Source organism: Amblyomma maculatum, chromosome 4 (genome assembly GCF_055883805.1).
Source record: "Amblyomma maculatum isolate TAMU_Amacu chromosome 4, ASM5588380v1, whole genome shotgun sequence".
Taxonomy (NCBI): Eukaryota; Metazoa; Arthropoda; class Arachnida; order Ixodida; family Ixodidae; genus Amblyomma; species Amblyomma maculatum.
The window spans coordinates 42,627,384-42,642,438 of NC_139347.1; the positions used below are offsets into that span (position 1 = coordinate 42,627,384).

At 43.1% G+C, this 15,055-nt stretch overlaps 1 protein-coding gene across 2 annotated transcripts in view; it reads right to left on the reverse strand.

Annotated features, from left to right (window-relative positions):
- Positions 1 to 15,055, reverse strand: part of HERC2 (E3 ubiquitin-protein ligase HERC2) — a 131,196-nt gene that overhangs the window by 107,909 nt on the left and 8,232 nt on the right. For both annotated transcript variants that reach the window (XM_084601226.1, XM_084601225.1), the window contains exons 6-16: positions 14,453 to 14,713; positions 13,518 to 13,703; positions 12,765 to 12,870; positions 11,015 to 11,179; positions 9,574 to 9,756; positions 8,518 to 8,663; positions 8,108 to 8,253; positions 6,389 to 6,514; positions 4,230 to 4,404; positions 3,205 to 3,451; positions 1,060 to 1,257 (exon numbers count right to left, since the gene is read on the reverse strand). In XM_084601226.1, coding sequence (XP_084457352.1) covers positions 1,060 to 1,257; positions 3,205 to 3,451; positions 4,230 to 4,404; positions 6,389 to 6,514; positions 8,108 to 8,253; positions 8,518 to 8,663; positions 9,574 to 9,756; positions 11,015 to 11,179; positions 12,765 to 12,870; positions 13,518 to 13,703; positions 14,453 to 14,713 — 1,939 coding nt within the window. The remainder of the gene's footprint in view (positions 1 to 1,059; positions 1,258 to 3,204; positions 3,452 to 4,229; positions 4,405 to 6,388; positions 6,515 to 8,107; positions 8,254 to 8,517; positions 8,664 to 9,573; positions 9,757 to 11,014; positions 11,180 to 12,764; positions 12,871 to 13,517; positions 13,704 to 14,452; positions 14,714 to 15,055) is intronic.

Here is a 15,055-nt window from a genome sequence, read left to right on the forward strand (position 1 = left end):
TGTGCAATCAAGCCATCACAAGCACTCTGCCAAGTTCGCTCCCTGCCACTGCAGGATCTATCAAAAGTATAGTCAAAAGATAAGCATGCCCTGACGTTATCGCTGCGTAGCATCTTAGAGCACTGCCAATAAATGAGCTGTGGACGCTACGGTTGAAACAGAAGGATGCGCCACCGAACATTTTTTTTTTTTTTTTAACTCTCGGGGGCAAACATATGCGAGTGGGTTGATAACGCGACAAATACAGTATCATTTTTCACGATCGCAAGAGGCGTCTCAATCCGATTTCTGTATATCGAATTATCTATATATCGAACTATTTCGCGAATCCCCTTCGAGTTCGATATATCCGGGCTCAACTGTATATGATGATGCTTTTAGTAACATTATTCAGCGAAGGTTATGATTAGCAGTAGTGTCTAAAAGGTGCGGATTGGTGGGTGGCCCTAGTACAGACGCCTCGTGGTTATCTGCAAATAGGCCAGGAACAAAAACTGCGGCTTTGCTCTTCCCTGCACGCCACCTTTATGGAAAAGTTGTCACAGCAACGATGCAGTGTATGCCTCAAAGTTCTAAGCATACACTGCACAACACCTCTACCCAAGTGGCTCAAACTTGACCGACACATTCAAAGCCCCCTGCACCGCCAGCACCGCCATAAATGCGGCACTTATTTGCAGCTGGCGCTTCGGCGCTCTTCGGCTGTCGCCATGGCCTGGAAGCAGCAGGCAAGAAGGCGTACACCGAAAGTTGCTTTGCAGCAATGCAGGCCGCTTGCACCCGCTTACAATGTCATCCCGGGACACTCATAAGGAGAGGGGAGCATACTAACAGAGCCTGTAGTGCAAACCCCTCTCCCAGTGGTTGGACCACTGGTAGAGTGGAAGCAATAAAAAACTTGCCTCGCAGGCCTAAAATGCTATCGAGAGGCTGGCGTTCTTCTCCACTCACAACAAACTGATCTCAGCAGCCTCACTGAATTTTGTTCCACAAGCCCCTTCATGAATCAAAAAAGATACAGCTCACACTGCAGAAGGTGTAATGGTACTAAGGTGGTACCTGAAGCCTAAGTAAATTGAGTGCAGCAGCGGCGATGCACTCCTTTTCCTGTGGAGGCGGTGGCCACGCAACATCGGTTCCCTCACAAGACCACGTCAGAAGCTCATCAATGTGTTCCAGCGTCGAAGGGCACACGTCCACCACAAATGGCTCTCGCAGTCGAAGTGAGCCTTGGTCAACTACAGTCCATACAAACATCTGTCCAGGAGAGTGAGGGACAAAAGGAAGGAAGGAACAATGTTAAGGTAATACAACTAACAGCTGTGTTGTCGACCAATCTACAAAAGCCTTAAGAACAGCCACCTTTTCTAATGAAGATGGAGCTGATGGTTATTAACACTTGCAAAGCTATGGCGGCATCTTGTACCGTGCAAGAAGCTACACTGTGCAACTTTAACAGCCAGGAGTGCAATATGCTGCAGTTTTGACATAATCAGCTCAGTTGTAATCACTCATTTAATTACAGGCTCGTAAATAAGTATGGTTATTGTTCAAGATCGGTCACATCGCATCACCCACACGACTTAATTGTTGCACAGAGATGCCGAGAAGGAAACAACATGAAATTTGAAAAGCGCAAAAAAAGAAAACCTTTCCCTTAAATGTTGTTAGATACCCAACAAATGGTATCTTTCAGTACTCATATCCTGCTTTACTAGTGGCAGTAATAGATGTGCAATACCACTATAATTACAAAGTGACCAAAAAAAAAGGAAGTACTATGACCCCAGACAATTTGTTACAAAAATGTCGGACTGTAGGAAATTATTCTATGACTCATAAAGCATTATACCTGAAGTACTCAATGAGGGAAAGCATATACAAAAGCTTTCATTTAAGCATGACCACAGAAATCTATTATTTATGTCTGCTGCTGACAGCTTCTAGTGTTGCCTGAAGAGTGATCTCTCTACACCCTCCATCATGATCCATAAATGATCCCGACCTGCTCTATATTAGTCCCATATATGGATGAGCAGATGAAGCATGTGTAGTTTCTTACACAGTGAAGCCTAGACACTCTTCAGCATCCTCAAAGGTAAGACATGCATTCGATTCTTTAGCGACAACAGAAACAACAATGTCGTTATCGGACTGCACTGCAGAGGTTTGCTGTACTGTCTACGGTGCTAAATAGGCAAAAGCTGATAGCTTCCAAGGCATCTTCTGACTGCAAAACTTTCATGCAAAACTTTTCACGAGCATTGTCACCTGCAGTGATCAACACTCGCAGCTACACTCCAATGCGAGATGCATTGCAGAGTCTCTCTTGGGAAGCACTAGACATGGGAAGCGCACAATATAAGACAACGCCAGTGAGGCGATGTTGAAACGATATGAGGCTGAATCGCAACCAATACAACAATGCCGAACTGAGCAAAATGAAAGTTTGTTGCACCAAGTCTAAACTTCAGAAGCACGGATATCATGCTGCTGACAAGCCGAGTCATGTTACAATGACAGCTATGACGGTTTGCCCGAACTTCGAAGTGCTGTGCAAAGTACAGGCAAGGACAGTCATCTATGGGTCGTCTAGCAGGCTCGTGGTGCGCTCAAAAAGCACAAGCCTCACAACCCACCACAAACGGGCCAAAATGAGGTAATGCAGAATAAGGCATAACCCCGGGTCGACGCTTGGCCAGCGTCACGCCGGTTTAAACCATTGTTTGCCGGCATTTCATTAAAGTTATAGATACTAAACCCTGCCATGACATTGGGCACATCCACACAACTCAGACTATGAAAAGACACCAATGCCATTAAACAGGCTGTTGGCAGAGTGTCAGCAGGGGTGTTCTGTCTCCAGGCGTGCCAGCAGCTGCAAGCAGGCTTGTCATGTGCTGTGCCTATCAGTATCATGTCGTTGTGATCTATACATTAAAAGCACTGGCGAAGTTTCCTTGCAATGGATGCCGTATCTGGCGGCAGCTTTCAGAGAGACCTCTTCAGCTTCATGTGTGATGATAGGTACACATTAGATTGCTAATGATTGGCAGCTACGCTGTAAGGAGGTACCAAATGCATAATGTTTAATAAAAGCAGAGTTGGGGCCTTCAAGTGACTGCATTTTAAGTGGTAATACCAGAGAAGCAAATATGCCTGAACGAGGTGTTACTGAACAAGAAACAAACGGGTGTTGTGTACCTGCGTGTCACTGCAGGCTACTCCAGCAACGATGTTTCCAGCCTGCAGAGTCATAGGAAATGGCTTCACAACAGGCACAGCACTACTGGACAATGTCCACTTGATGCTGTTCCAGGCGAATACTGGGCCCTTCCGTGTGATGACTGCATAGTATGTTGTTCCAATGGCCACATCTACCACTGAATGCCCTTCCAGGCCTCCAACCACCTTCACGTGGGATGCAGATTCTTGCTGCTCACTGCTGTCCCTGCACAGTAAATAGAAAAACAAACATGAAATGAGTTCCGTTTTGCAGGCAACAGACATCGACCCTCAGCAAACTCAAGCCAACTAAGCCATGAGCCAACGAGCTGTTTCAGGCTATAATTTGTGCAATAGTAAAAACATATTTTAGTTCTGCAAGACTAACCTTTATGCCTCTCTCGTGTAACGGTCAAGAGCACTTAGCGTGATGTATTGTATAACAGCCCTTTGCTTATGTCAAATTTCCTAGTTAGTTGCCACCCTATTATTGGCTTTACAGTGTCCTGGTACCCAACATCATTCTGAACTTGCCTGTTTACATCAATACTACCAGAAAATACTGCCGCCGGAGAACTACACAGACTAACCACGTTGACTGAGCTAACTTGTGCTCAGAGTGGCTGCACTGTGAATTCTACAACAGTCAGTGAACATAAAAGTAGGTTGCATGTGCGCACTACATTTATATCCAGTGATAGCCTGCTCTGGCCGCAAATTATGGCTATGTGTTCTGCAATGCCTCTCCACTGCGCAACGTCATCCTCATTAGGAATGAACGAAGGCACAACATTGAGAGCAAATAAGTGTGGCAATATCCTTTACTGGCCTGCAAAAGATTTTTTGCTGCCCAAAGTGGTAGCACTCTTCAAACCTTTAAATCAAGTTCATGGGTCAAATACTTATTGGACACCATTACTAAAATATCAGTCTTTGGGGATGCGCGGGTGCGGGTCAAGAATTTATCATGTCAACGTGCCCGTGAAATATATTGCACCCCTTACCATATGTACAGCACACTAGACCGTGAAAGAGCCAGGCTGAACTGAGCAGCGCAGAAGACGCGTGTCACATCCACACCCTGCAAACCATCCACCAGCCGCAGGCTGGTTCGGGGCTCCTCCAGTTGGCCTTTGGGCAGCCTACTGCTGTCACCGTGTCCAAAGGAGAACACCAGGCCTGCACACAAAACATAGCACAACTACCGTCCACAGGGTGCAGAAACATATCCACAAACACAACAAAGCATGACAATGTACGGCAGTGAATTCCTACAAGTGGCTTAGCAAGCTCAGCAAATATACACACTGGGATCGGCTTCTAAACCTACTAATGGATGTTTGTTTTTACTAAGCCTGAGTCAAAATGATCTTTTATGATCCCTCCCGATATATACCGGACACAGAGCATATACCGGAAACACACAATTAGTTAGGGTTGTCAGGGGCCAGAAATGGCAGTCGGCGTGCGCCTGGCTCATCTATGCCCGCTGGGGAGTTAGGTAATCGCATAAAAATTAATGCGCTACACTGACATTTAAAAGAAAGGCCAATAAGCAACTTCTTCAGCTCCTACAACAAACACAGCAAATGATTCACTGTATGATGATTAACATGATGCATGATTAACCGTATTCACTTTATAAGTGATATTACCCGATATATTCGCAAAAATATTACTGCCACGCCACTTTCTTATGCGTCTACTTTGCGCACTATTTCTTTTTTGACTGTCTGGTACAACGAAATCTGCTCAACCTTTGATATTCTGAATTGTGCTCTGTCATACTACCTACGCTTTATAGTACTGAATAAACGAAACTATGCAAGCGTGACTACACTGAATTTTTGTTTGCCCTTCATTTTTTTTAGTGCTGTGCTTCTGTTATTTCATGAAACGATGTGAATATTCTTAAAAAACAATTAAACTATACAGCATGTTACAAAGGCAGCAACAAAATGGAATAAGTTGAGGAAATGCTAAATAGAAAAAGAAAATTAGGAACATGCAAGCTTTATTTATTTATTTAAACTGAATACAGTGACATCTCTCTGCTTGATTTTGAGTCAAATTTGTTTAGGAAAAAAGAAGATGAACACTACTTAATTTGTAGCCAGCAAAAAGTAAAATGCACAAATTCCAATAATTAGATAACTAAAGAACTGCAAGAAACCAAGATATTTAACAGCAAAATCTGAAGATGAATATGGCCAACTTCTCATGAAGTTATCTCCAGATTAGTTCACATCACATTCACGTATAAAGTATGCAGTCGACTTCCTTCACGCCAAGCCTTTTGAAACTATGAACAATGGAAAAGAGTAAAAATATCCTTTTTAGGTATGTAATGCAAAAATATCAGAGCACTGTACGCAGGCAGCAAATGTACATTTGCCCGCCCATTCAGTACACTGAATAATGTGCAGCATCACATCTTTCATGTGGTTAGCACTTTCCAACAACTTGCATCCTCACAAATATTGGTATACAACAGTCAGTATAAGCCCTTCAAAGTGTTGGCGCAGCAAATTTATGGTGGGCTGCTTGGTGGGGGTTGGCTGGGGGGCCATTACATTAAACATTAGTAGGCCACACTGAAATGCAGGCATGAATGAATGGCTAAGGGCAATCATATTTAGAGCATAAAAAATTTACCTCAGGAATGGAAACCTTGCTCTCTACCAATACATTCTTTCCTGGGTTGTCACTGGTGATGACTGCACTAACACTAACCCAACTAGCTCGGCTTATTTCTGCGCTTCGGACAGGCACATCTGAGTTATTTGCAAATTGCACGGACATGTTTTCCCATACAAGGGACATTCCATGCATGTTTCCATATAAGCGTAACGTGCACAGCTGTTGTAGAAACATACTGGTACACTGAACACTCATGACAATGTACATATACTGAAGGTTTCTGATGTGATAACTAGGTAAACGACCAACTGCAACGAGTGCACAATACTATCAGCAGTACATGGTCCTCAGCGTTTTTTTTTTTTTTTTACAATACATAAAATTTTCAACATATTATATTAAACAATTCTGTTGTCCACTTCAAACTTGATATACCCACGCTCAAGATTAATTGGAAATGAAGCGGCACACACAAAATTGCATAAAATAGCTGGCATGCACTACAGTTCCAGTGCAATCCTACCGGCGTCAGTGACGACAAGTACGTCCACTTCTCCATATTCTCCGCTTCCACAGGATACATCCACCACCTTGTGGCCTCTCAGTGAAGCTACTTTTGCAGGCACACTCTCGTTGTCACTATTTACACCTGGAAAGAAACAAGCCATGAATGTGCTAAGAAACAGCAATAAATTTCTATTTTCTTTCAGCCACCTTGTCTTGCAAAACTCCAGTCATATTATGTGACATGGACAATGCTACTAACTAACTCAAAAGTCACTGGTTTGCACAAATTTCATAAAACTCACACGGGCTGGCTTGCTGACTGGACAGCAGTGGGTAAGGTATGTCACAACTGACCATCACTAATTTTACAGCAAGCAACTTAAGCAACAATAGTGTTACTGTTGCTACTGCTTGTGCCACACAGTATTGGAAAAATTGAACACAAGCAGCATCAACCAACAGCAACAACCAGCAGTTGAACGCATCAAAGTTCACCGGCGTTCTATGCAGAACCCATTTTCATGCCTGTTATGAACGTGCCTGTGTGGCATAGGGATAACGTGAATTCAAATGTCATGGCAGGCTTATTCTAATGTCACCCTCTCACATGAAAGGAGAGGCCTGAGTTGGCACTCTTTCAGGCACCCACCGACATGGACGCTGATGGCTCGAGCTGGCTGGTGTAGTGAAGCTTCCGATTCAATAAATCAGCTGAGAAGGGCATAAACTATAAGAAGCATGCATGGAAATGTTTACTGTGTGAGATACTTTCCGAAATCCCACGAAACATTAGTCGACCACTCAGCAGTAAGTTTTAGAAGCAGTCACTCTCGACATACCAGCACACAAAAAGTGGAGGCACTGTGTGAAGTAACACTGCTCAATGTGCACAACCTTGATCGTCGTTTTTTTTCAGTCAGTTTCACAACAGTAAATGAATGTGCCAGAATTATTTGCCTTGTAAGAGAAATGAGTTTACAAGAGTTTTTCCTGCATGCAGTGCACTGTAGTCATGCACAGAAGACGTGGTCTTCTTTCAACTCAGTGTGCTACAAATTTCATGCCTGCTGGAATTTTGACGTTGAATCGGACAGTACTAGATTTAACAAAACTGACAAGTTAAAGACACTATAAATAGAATGAGCGCTTACTTTCAATCATTCAATTTTGAGCAGGTAATTAATAGAAAGAAAGAGGGACACAAATTAAGGTTCCCCCCCCCCCTCCCCTTGCCCCTTTTTGGCTATTGTGGGAACAATGCTGGAAATAAGTTCTTTCATACTGGGGAACAAGGCAATAAAGGCGGGACAAGGACGAAACAAGCGCTAGAGCTTGTTTCGTCCTTCTCCCGCCTTTATTGCGCTGTTCCCCGGGATGAATGCATACCAACTCGCCCAGATCTCAGCTTTACTAAATGTGTTCTTTATGGTCTTGGCTGTTTGATTTCAGTAAGTAGAACCTTGGTCAGTGCTATGACAGACAACTCATGTATTTGTCCTCTTTTGTTGTCATGAGGAAGAAGCCTTCAGTTATTTCACAGACTTTTTTTATTATATTTGCTATACTTGTCAGTGCAACCTAATTCAATATGGAGTATAACTAACCCGATCATCATTGGATTCTTGACAGTATTGTTAATGGAGTGGACAACATATCAACGCCAAGCTTCCCAAAACACTTATGTGCAGCAAGCCTAAGAATCGAAGGCCATAGCGATAGCAAGGAAATCACTTGCCATTGTCTAAACAAGGGCGGCATCCCTTTCCCCAGATGTAAAGCTGTCCACTGCTTGTGAATGCAGCAAAGTGTTTGCGACCGCAGGAAATGCCTTTCACTCCTTTGCCACTGAGTGCCCGAATGACGACTGGTGTTCCCTTGGACCTGTTATGGAAGGAAGAGGTCCACAGCCAGACAAAAAAAAAAGACGCAAAAAAAAAACTTAACAATGAGCAGTGTTGTGTCATCTAAAGAGCATTTACTATACACGGCACAGAGCAATGGTTCCACCATCTAGCTTGTCAGACACTAAGTTGCCGCACATTTTTGAATCCTTTTGGTTTCATTGCACAAATATACTCTACAAAAATGCAATGGACCATGAAAGCCAACAAGACATAGATTAAAGAAGACAAAGACAAAACTAACGTTTCATCATCGTGCCGGAGACAGATGACGTTGCTGCAGCTGAAGACATCACCATCCGTGTTAAGAGCCAGGAAACGGTCTTCTCGTGGGTGACTAGCAATGGATAAGACCCCTTGGCCTCCAAAGCCCTCTATGGCATGCAGTTCCTGCACATATATGCATATCATGAATGCTCATTGCGTAAGAACTGCCGTTATCTGCAGTTAGGCTTATGAAAAAGAAATACTCCTACTGTCTAAGTGCGACATTTCTGTCAGTGCAAGCATGAACAACCTGACAGGAAATGTAAAACAACCGGCGTCACAATGCTTTTAAACACACTGACTGAAAACCTATCCTAGACATGTTACCATGACACATTTGCAAAGTCACATCTTTTCAAGTGACAAGGAGCCCAGTTGTCTGCATGAATTGTTACAGTGATTTTGGATACCAAGCAGCTCCGTCAGCCCATTGATTTATATGCCACTTGTTCTTCGTTTCAGATTGCAAAATCCCAAACTGCGAAGAAAACTATTTTCTAGTACCATTTTCAAAATCTAAAGTGCGCGTACCCTCCTACAAACACACCTGATGGATAAAATTTTAGCTGTAATTTAATTTACTTTCTTATGCCTCATCTATATTTGTTTTTTCCTCACTCACTCAAAACACAGATCTCTAACCACTGCAAGATTATGAGGAGCATACCGCGCCATCTAGAGCAGATAGAGCAGTAATTTTCTGTTTCTCAATTTAAGCTTACATATAATTTTTCTTTGTGCACTTTAATTTAGACCACTCGGTAGCCAGTCCTCTAAAAACGGATCTAATATTGCATTGTTGATACATTCTCAACAGTTTCTTTATTCCTTTGTTTTCGTAACAACGGAATGAAAATGTTCATCCTTCACACACTCATAAGCCTAAAACATAATTACTGTAATATCAATAAATGTAAATACAATACAAATCATTTATCGTGTCATCCTGCCCTAGTCTGCTGTTTGCACGACAACAAACACCACCTAAAGGACAAAAATATGGAATGACATAACAACAAAGCAAGCAGCTTACAAACTCATCTTGACGCAGGGCAAACACCTTCCCCGAGTTGCTGAGAACAACCAGGCCCGTGCTCAGGCAACAGATCTGCCTGACCGAGAGCTCGGCGAGATCACCGAACGCCACCGGCTCAGACACATCCCACGACTGCCAGCTCATAGCCAGCACTTCCTGCCTGGGAGTGCCCCCAAACTTCTGGAATAGGGAAAGAAGAGAAGCGTGTGAGGCACAGGCAAGCATGTGACACACCCATCATTTCATCAGAAAGTTGCAAGCACAGAGCACGACTGAAGGTAATTGAAAACAAGCACAATTTAGGTCTACAAATATCAGTACTGCCTTTCCGTTAACGTCACACCACCTCAGCGCTTAACGAACAAGTGAGGCCTCCTTTATTGCTCCGTATACATCCCTCTACGATAAGGTAGATGGCAAACTTCATTAGTTCATAAAAATGAATGCACTAGTTAGTGGCGCTCTGAAAGGAGAACGTGAAAATTTCCTTCTTGATTTTGTGGAGAATATGCTTGACAATCTTTACTACATTAGAGATAAAGCAACTATAAAAAGAGCTGCGTGCAAGTAGATGCTGCTCAGCAGCGGCTTTTGAGGCATGCAAAAATATAAACGATTTCTCTCTGCCACTTCGATGCTTTGTCATGTATGCTTCAATACCGCATTTACCTGCAGACTGGGCGACACATCACACACATTAACACCCCAACATTCAGAAAAGAAAAAAAAAGCCTGAAATTCTGTAAGTGCAAAGAATGCAACTTCCAAGCTGCCACTATTTCAGTTAATGCGGCTGAACAGAACATTCCATTTCCCAGTAGCGGTGGCATCATACTGAATTCATCCACAAAAAGAGTGCACTTTCAGTTTTACATTTCAAAGAAAGCACCACAGAATATGCGAGACATAAACGCCTACATCTCGTTCAATGTTAATTCTGGCAGACGCATTCAACACCCACAGCATCACCGATGACATATGTTAGCAGGAGTCTGCCTCCACTGATGTAAAAAGAGCTAACGCTGTGATTTTCGCTAAAAGCTGCTCTCTTGCTACTTTTTTCAGTATCCTGAGCACCTTTCTTCGACATCAACAACGCATGCTGCCATCAAATCTTTCTGTGGCTCTGTGCAACAGCTAGCACAAATTCTGCCAAGGACATTCGCCAATGTTTAAGAGACATAACCTGCCGCTCTGCTGAGCGAATAGGAACCATTTTGTTTTTACAATGATGCCACTATCGCCACAAACGATAGCATATTGTTAATGCTGTTTGCCTTCCCCTTTGCTATTCATAGCAGAATTTGAAACCTTGCCTCATCAAGTACTGGTGGAGGACCCCCAAGTTTGAAGAGCACGATTTCACTTGATAGCGCTGCACAGCAACAGTCAGGACAACAGACGCGAAAATGCAGGAAAGCAAGGCTAACACACTTACGGGACTCAGATGTGTAACCGACGGCAAGTAGGCACTGGCTAGTCTGTCCAGATGACACATGATGACCACAGCACACTGCTGGAGGTCGACTGACAGCGAGTCGTCATCAGGCAAAGTCAGGAAGCTGAGGAAGCACTCAGTTGGATTCACTAAAGGAATGTCCCCCTAGAAAGTATTTAAAAAGAAAATTAACTGCCAATGACACTTTATAACAATGATCAACCAGAAGCTTTTCTCATTTATTTGATCAACATTCATTGTAAACAAATCTGGTCTAAACACAAATGTCACTCAAATGTAACAACTTTACTACCTCTTACTGACTGACGGTGATTTTTACTGCTTGATTACAATGCATAAATTTCTAGGCAGGATGTGGCAAATAAAGTGGCCTGCCTTGGTCATTTTTTGTGCGTGTGATCTTCAGGTCTTCTTCTGCCTTGTAGCAAAAGCTTACAGCAAAATATGCGGTAACAATTCAGGGAAACATGTTTCCTTTATGGTTGGTCATCAAAAATTGTGAGTGAGCTACACTCCTGATGGTCAGGGCACATCCTAGATTCTGTGGCTTTTTGACAATATAGCACTGCCATCCTTTTATCATCTTCAAGAGGAATTATCAGAGCTTCCTCTCATTGTGACACTGCGTTTCTTTGACTCAAAAGTAAAATAACTGATAAACAGCGTAAACTATGAAATAAACTTTAGGTTGATTTTCCTCAGCTCTCACTCCTTCAGCAATTTCTATCATTCATCCCCTCAGAATATCACAACAAATGAGAAAATATCGATTCCTCCTTTTTTTTGCGCATGAATCCTGAGACCATGAAGAGTAAAATAAAGTTCCCAATTTTTCTGAGCAAGAGTAAAATAATTTTTTAAAACTTATTTTTGTACGAATCGTTTACATGTATATACGAGGTGTGACAAAAAAAAAGAACGAGACTGGCCCAATAAATTATTGTACTTACAGAACCAGTTCTCTGTGGCATTACCATATTCAAAGTAGTCGCCTTCAGCATTCACACACTTCTGCATTCGGTGCTGCCACTGCTGGTAACAGTTCAAAAACGAGGTTTTTGGAAGACTCTTCAGGAGAATCTCTGTTTTTGCCTGAACCTCTTAAACTGAGGTAAAATGAGTTCCCTTTAAGCAAGATTTAACTTCAGAAAATAAACAAGAAGTCACATGGAGCCAAATCGGGTGATTAAGGAGGATGCTCTATCACAGTAATGTTTTACTACTTGACAGATAGGGCCGTGTGAGCGGGTGCATTGTCCTGCGTGCAACAGGCATCCATCACTCCCCAACTGAGGCCTTTCTTTTCCTAATTTTTTCACGAACTGTTTTTAGTACCTCAATGTAGTAGTGTTGATTAACAGTCTGACCACTGAGAACCCACTCAATCATTACAATTCCACTCTTTTTTCGAGCTACACACTTAGTCTCGTTTCTTTTGTGTCACACCTCATATGTATGCATGCTGGAGGTAGGCTTTCATTTTTATAAGTACTGAGCATCTAAAAAATAAACCAACTTTAGTGCACAGAAGAGGACTTTCTGAATGTGACATTATTAAAACAACTGTGCCCTTTTTTCTTGACTGTGTGATTTCTGGGTGTTCATTTTTATTACTTAGGAACAATAACAGGTTTAAAATGAAGCGCAGTTCAGCAATCACCACAAAGCATTGCATATCTGTGCCAACATTTTTGCTATGTGCCAACATCAAAAAAGCAAACACACTTACATTTTCATATGAGCACCTTTCCACCAACTTCTGCCTGGGGCTGCTGATGCTTTGAAACCTCTGCAGAAGCGTCACCAGGGGCACGCTTGTGCCATGGGAGACAGTCCTGAAATGCCAACAGCAGGTGAAGGACACTCACAAAATGTTAATGGTTGGCACCAGCCTAACTAGCCTTGGGCACACAGATAGCTGTCCTCAAAGAAACGGAACAATTATTAGAACACACAGTCCCACACACATTATGCTCTACATTTTTCTTCAAACTCATGAGTAGATTAATCACTTTGTGGTAACAGGCTGAGGCTGCATGCCTTCGGTTACAACGTCAGACACGATGTGCAGCATAACTACTGTGTGAGCTAATAAACACGGAGAAGTGAGCTGGCCACAGCGAACACTGGGTTCACATTAAACATGGAGATATTTGCTTCACATTCTGCATCGCTCATGTTGTGCTTCTGCGGGACTCTCAACACAAATGGACTACGAACATTTGAATCCAACAAATTTCGCCATGTTTGGAATGTACTATAAGCTGCAAATTCCCAACTTATCAATTTCAATAAGTTAGCATTCAGTCATCAGGCCTAACAACACTCCACCAAATTAGGTTAAATGAATAATTCATCAATTGAAGCATTAGACTGCTACATTAAAGCAAAGACTGCTACACAGTGCAAGAGACCATTTGTAGCTGTTACAATATGACCTCAATAAGGGTTGGGGTCTGGCCTACAGCGAGTGCAGGCTCACCTGTTGTCCAGCTCATACTTGCCGCTGTCCCAGAGCTGCAAGAGCAGTAGCACACCACTAAGCAGCCGGCCCAACGTGCCCTGCTGTATGCACAGCTCCAACAGCAGTGACAGAGCCAGCTGCTGGTCAGGCACAGGCACCTGACCACAGCCACGGGAGTGTTGTCCCACACCCACGTTTATGTCCCTGCATTAGGCCAATATGCACATACTCAAGCAACTCGGAGGTAAAAACAAACAAGAAAACTAATTAAAGTAAAGCTCATGCCTTTTAATGGTAACAGAGCCTTTCAGCACAGAAGTGCAATTGGCAACTTAATTTTATGGGATGTGTATGCTGAAAGACAGGTTTACTGCTGTATTGCCTCATGTTCCCGCCAGCCACCTGATACTGACACGAAAGGACGTAGCACACAGGTTCCCTAATAAGTTCGGTTATTTCGGGCAACTAGGTATTTACAAAAGAGCTCAAATAAATTTCTTTGTGCGCACCAATGACTAACAAACTTTTGCAGCCAACAGTAATTCACAATTGCAACAACTTTGTAGTGCAAACAATGCTCACAAGTGATACCCAAATTAGCTTCCTTGCTATACACGGACAGGATACGAAAAATGTCCAAGCAAATCACTAAAGGTTGCTTGCTGCAACACGCACAAAAAAGAATTGCAATGGCACTTTGAGAACTCAATTAAAACTGGAGTGCTCAAATATGAAATCACGACCAACAAAGTAGCGCTGCGCTACCTCGTTGGTACTTTTTACGTCAGGTGTCACACAGATTAGCAAACGGTTGCATAGGCATAAGAATTGAGTGAATCCTTTTCACTGGTTGATACTGGTCGATTTCTGCCCTACAATTATTACTTTCAATGCAGTCAAGGATGCACACAAACACGGCAGAAACAGGCACAACCTTCTGTCAAACGTCATACCCCAAGACAACTGAGCGCAGAAACTTGTCGGCATGCTCGACCACTTCCAGCCAAACAGAGGAGATGGCCTCCTGATGGAACAGAGTGGCCTCAGGCATGGCTCGTAGGGCTTCGAGTGATTCCCGCAACAGCTCCCCACAGAGCTCAGAATCTTCCCCGGAGCGCCATGCCCGCTTCAGGAAGGCAAAGGCAAAGCTGAGCGCCGCTCGAGAGCCCACACGTGCCAGAGCTTGCATCGGCTGCTCCGACTGAAGGTTTGCCCTGCACAAACAAGAGGCACTCCTATGACCTAGCAGAAAGGCGGAGGCCACTTGCAAATAATGCCAAAATTGATGTCGAAGAGAGAGAACCCCAAGGGTGGTAAGCACAAGACCCACAATCTTAACGGAGAAGCCAAATATTTCCTTGAGAAAGATTAATTACATAGAGATTAACCTATTTCATTTGTCTTATAAAGCCACAAAACATCTATCACAGGTATCTTCAAGGTTTGCTAAAATGTCAACACCCTTGAAGGACAAACTCTGCAGCCATTGCAACAGTCACTGACCAGAACTGCAGGGCCGACAGTAAATAAGATGACTGTTACTTCCTTACCCTATA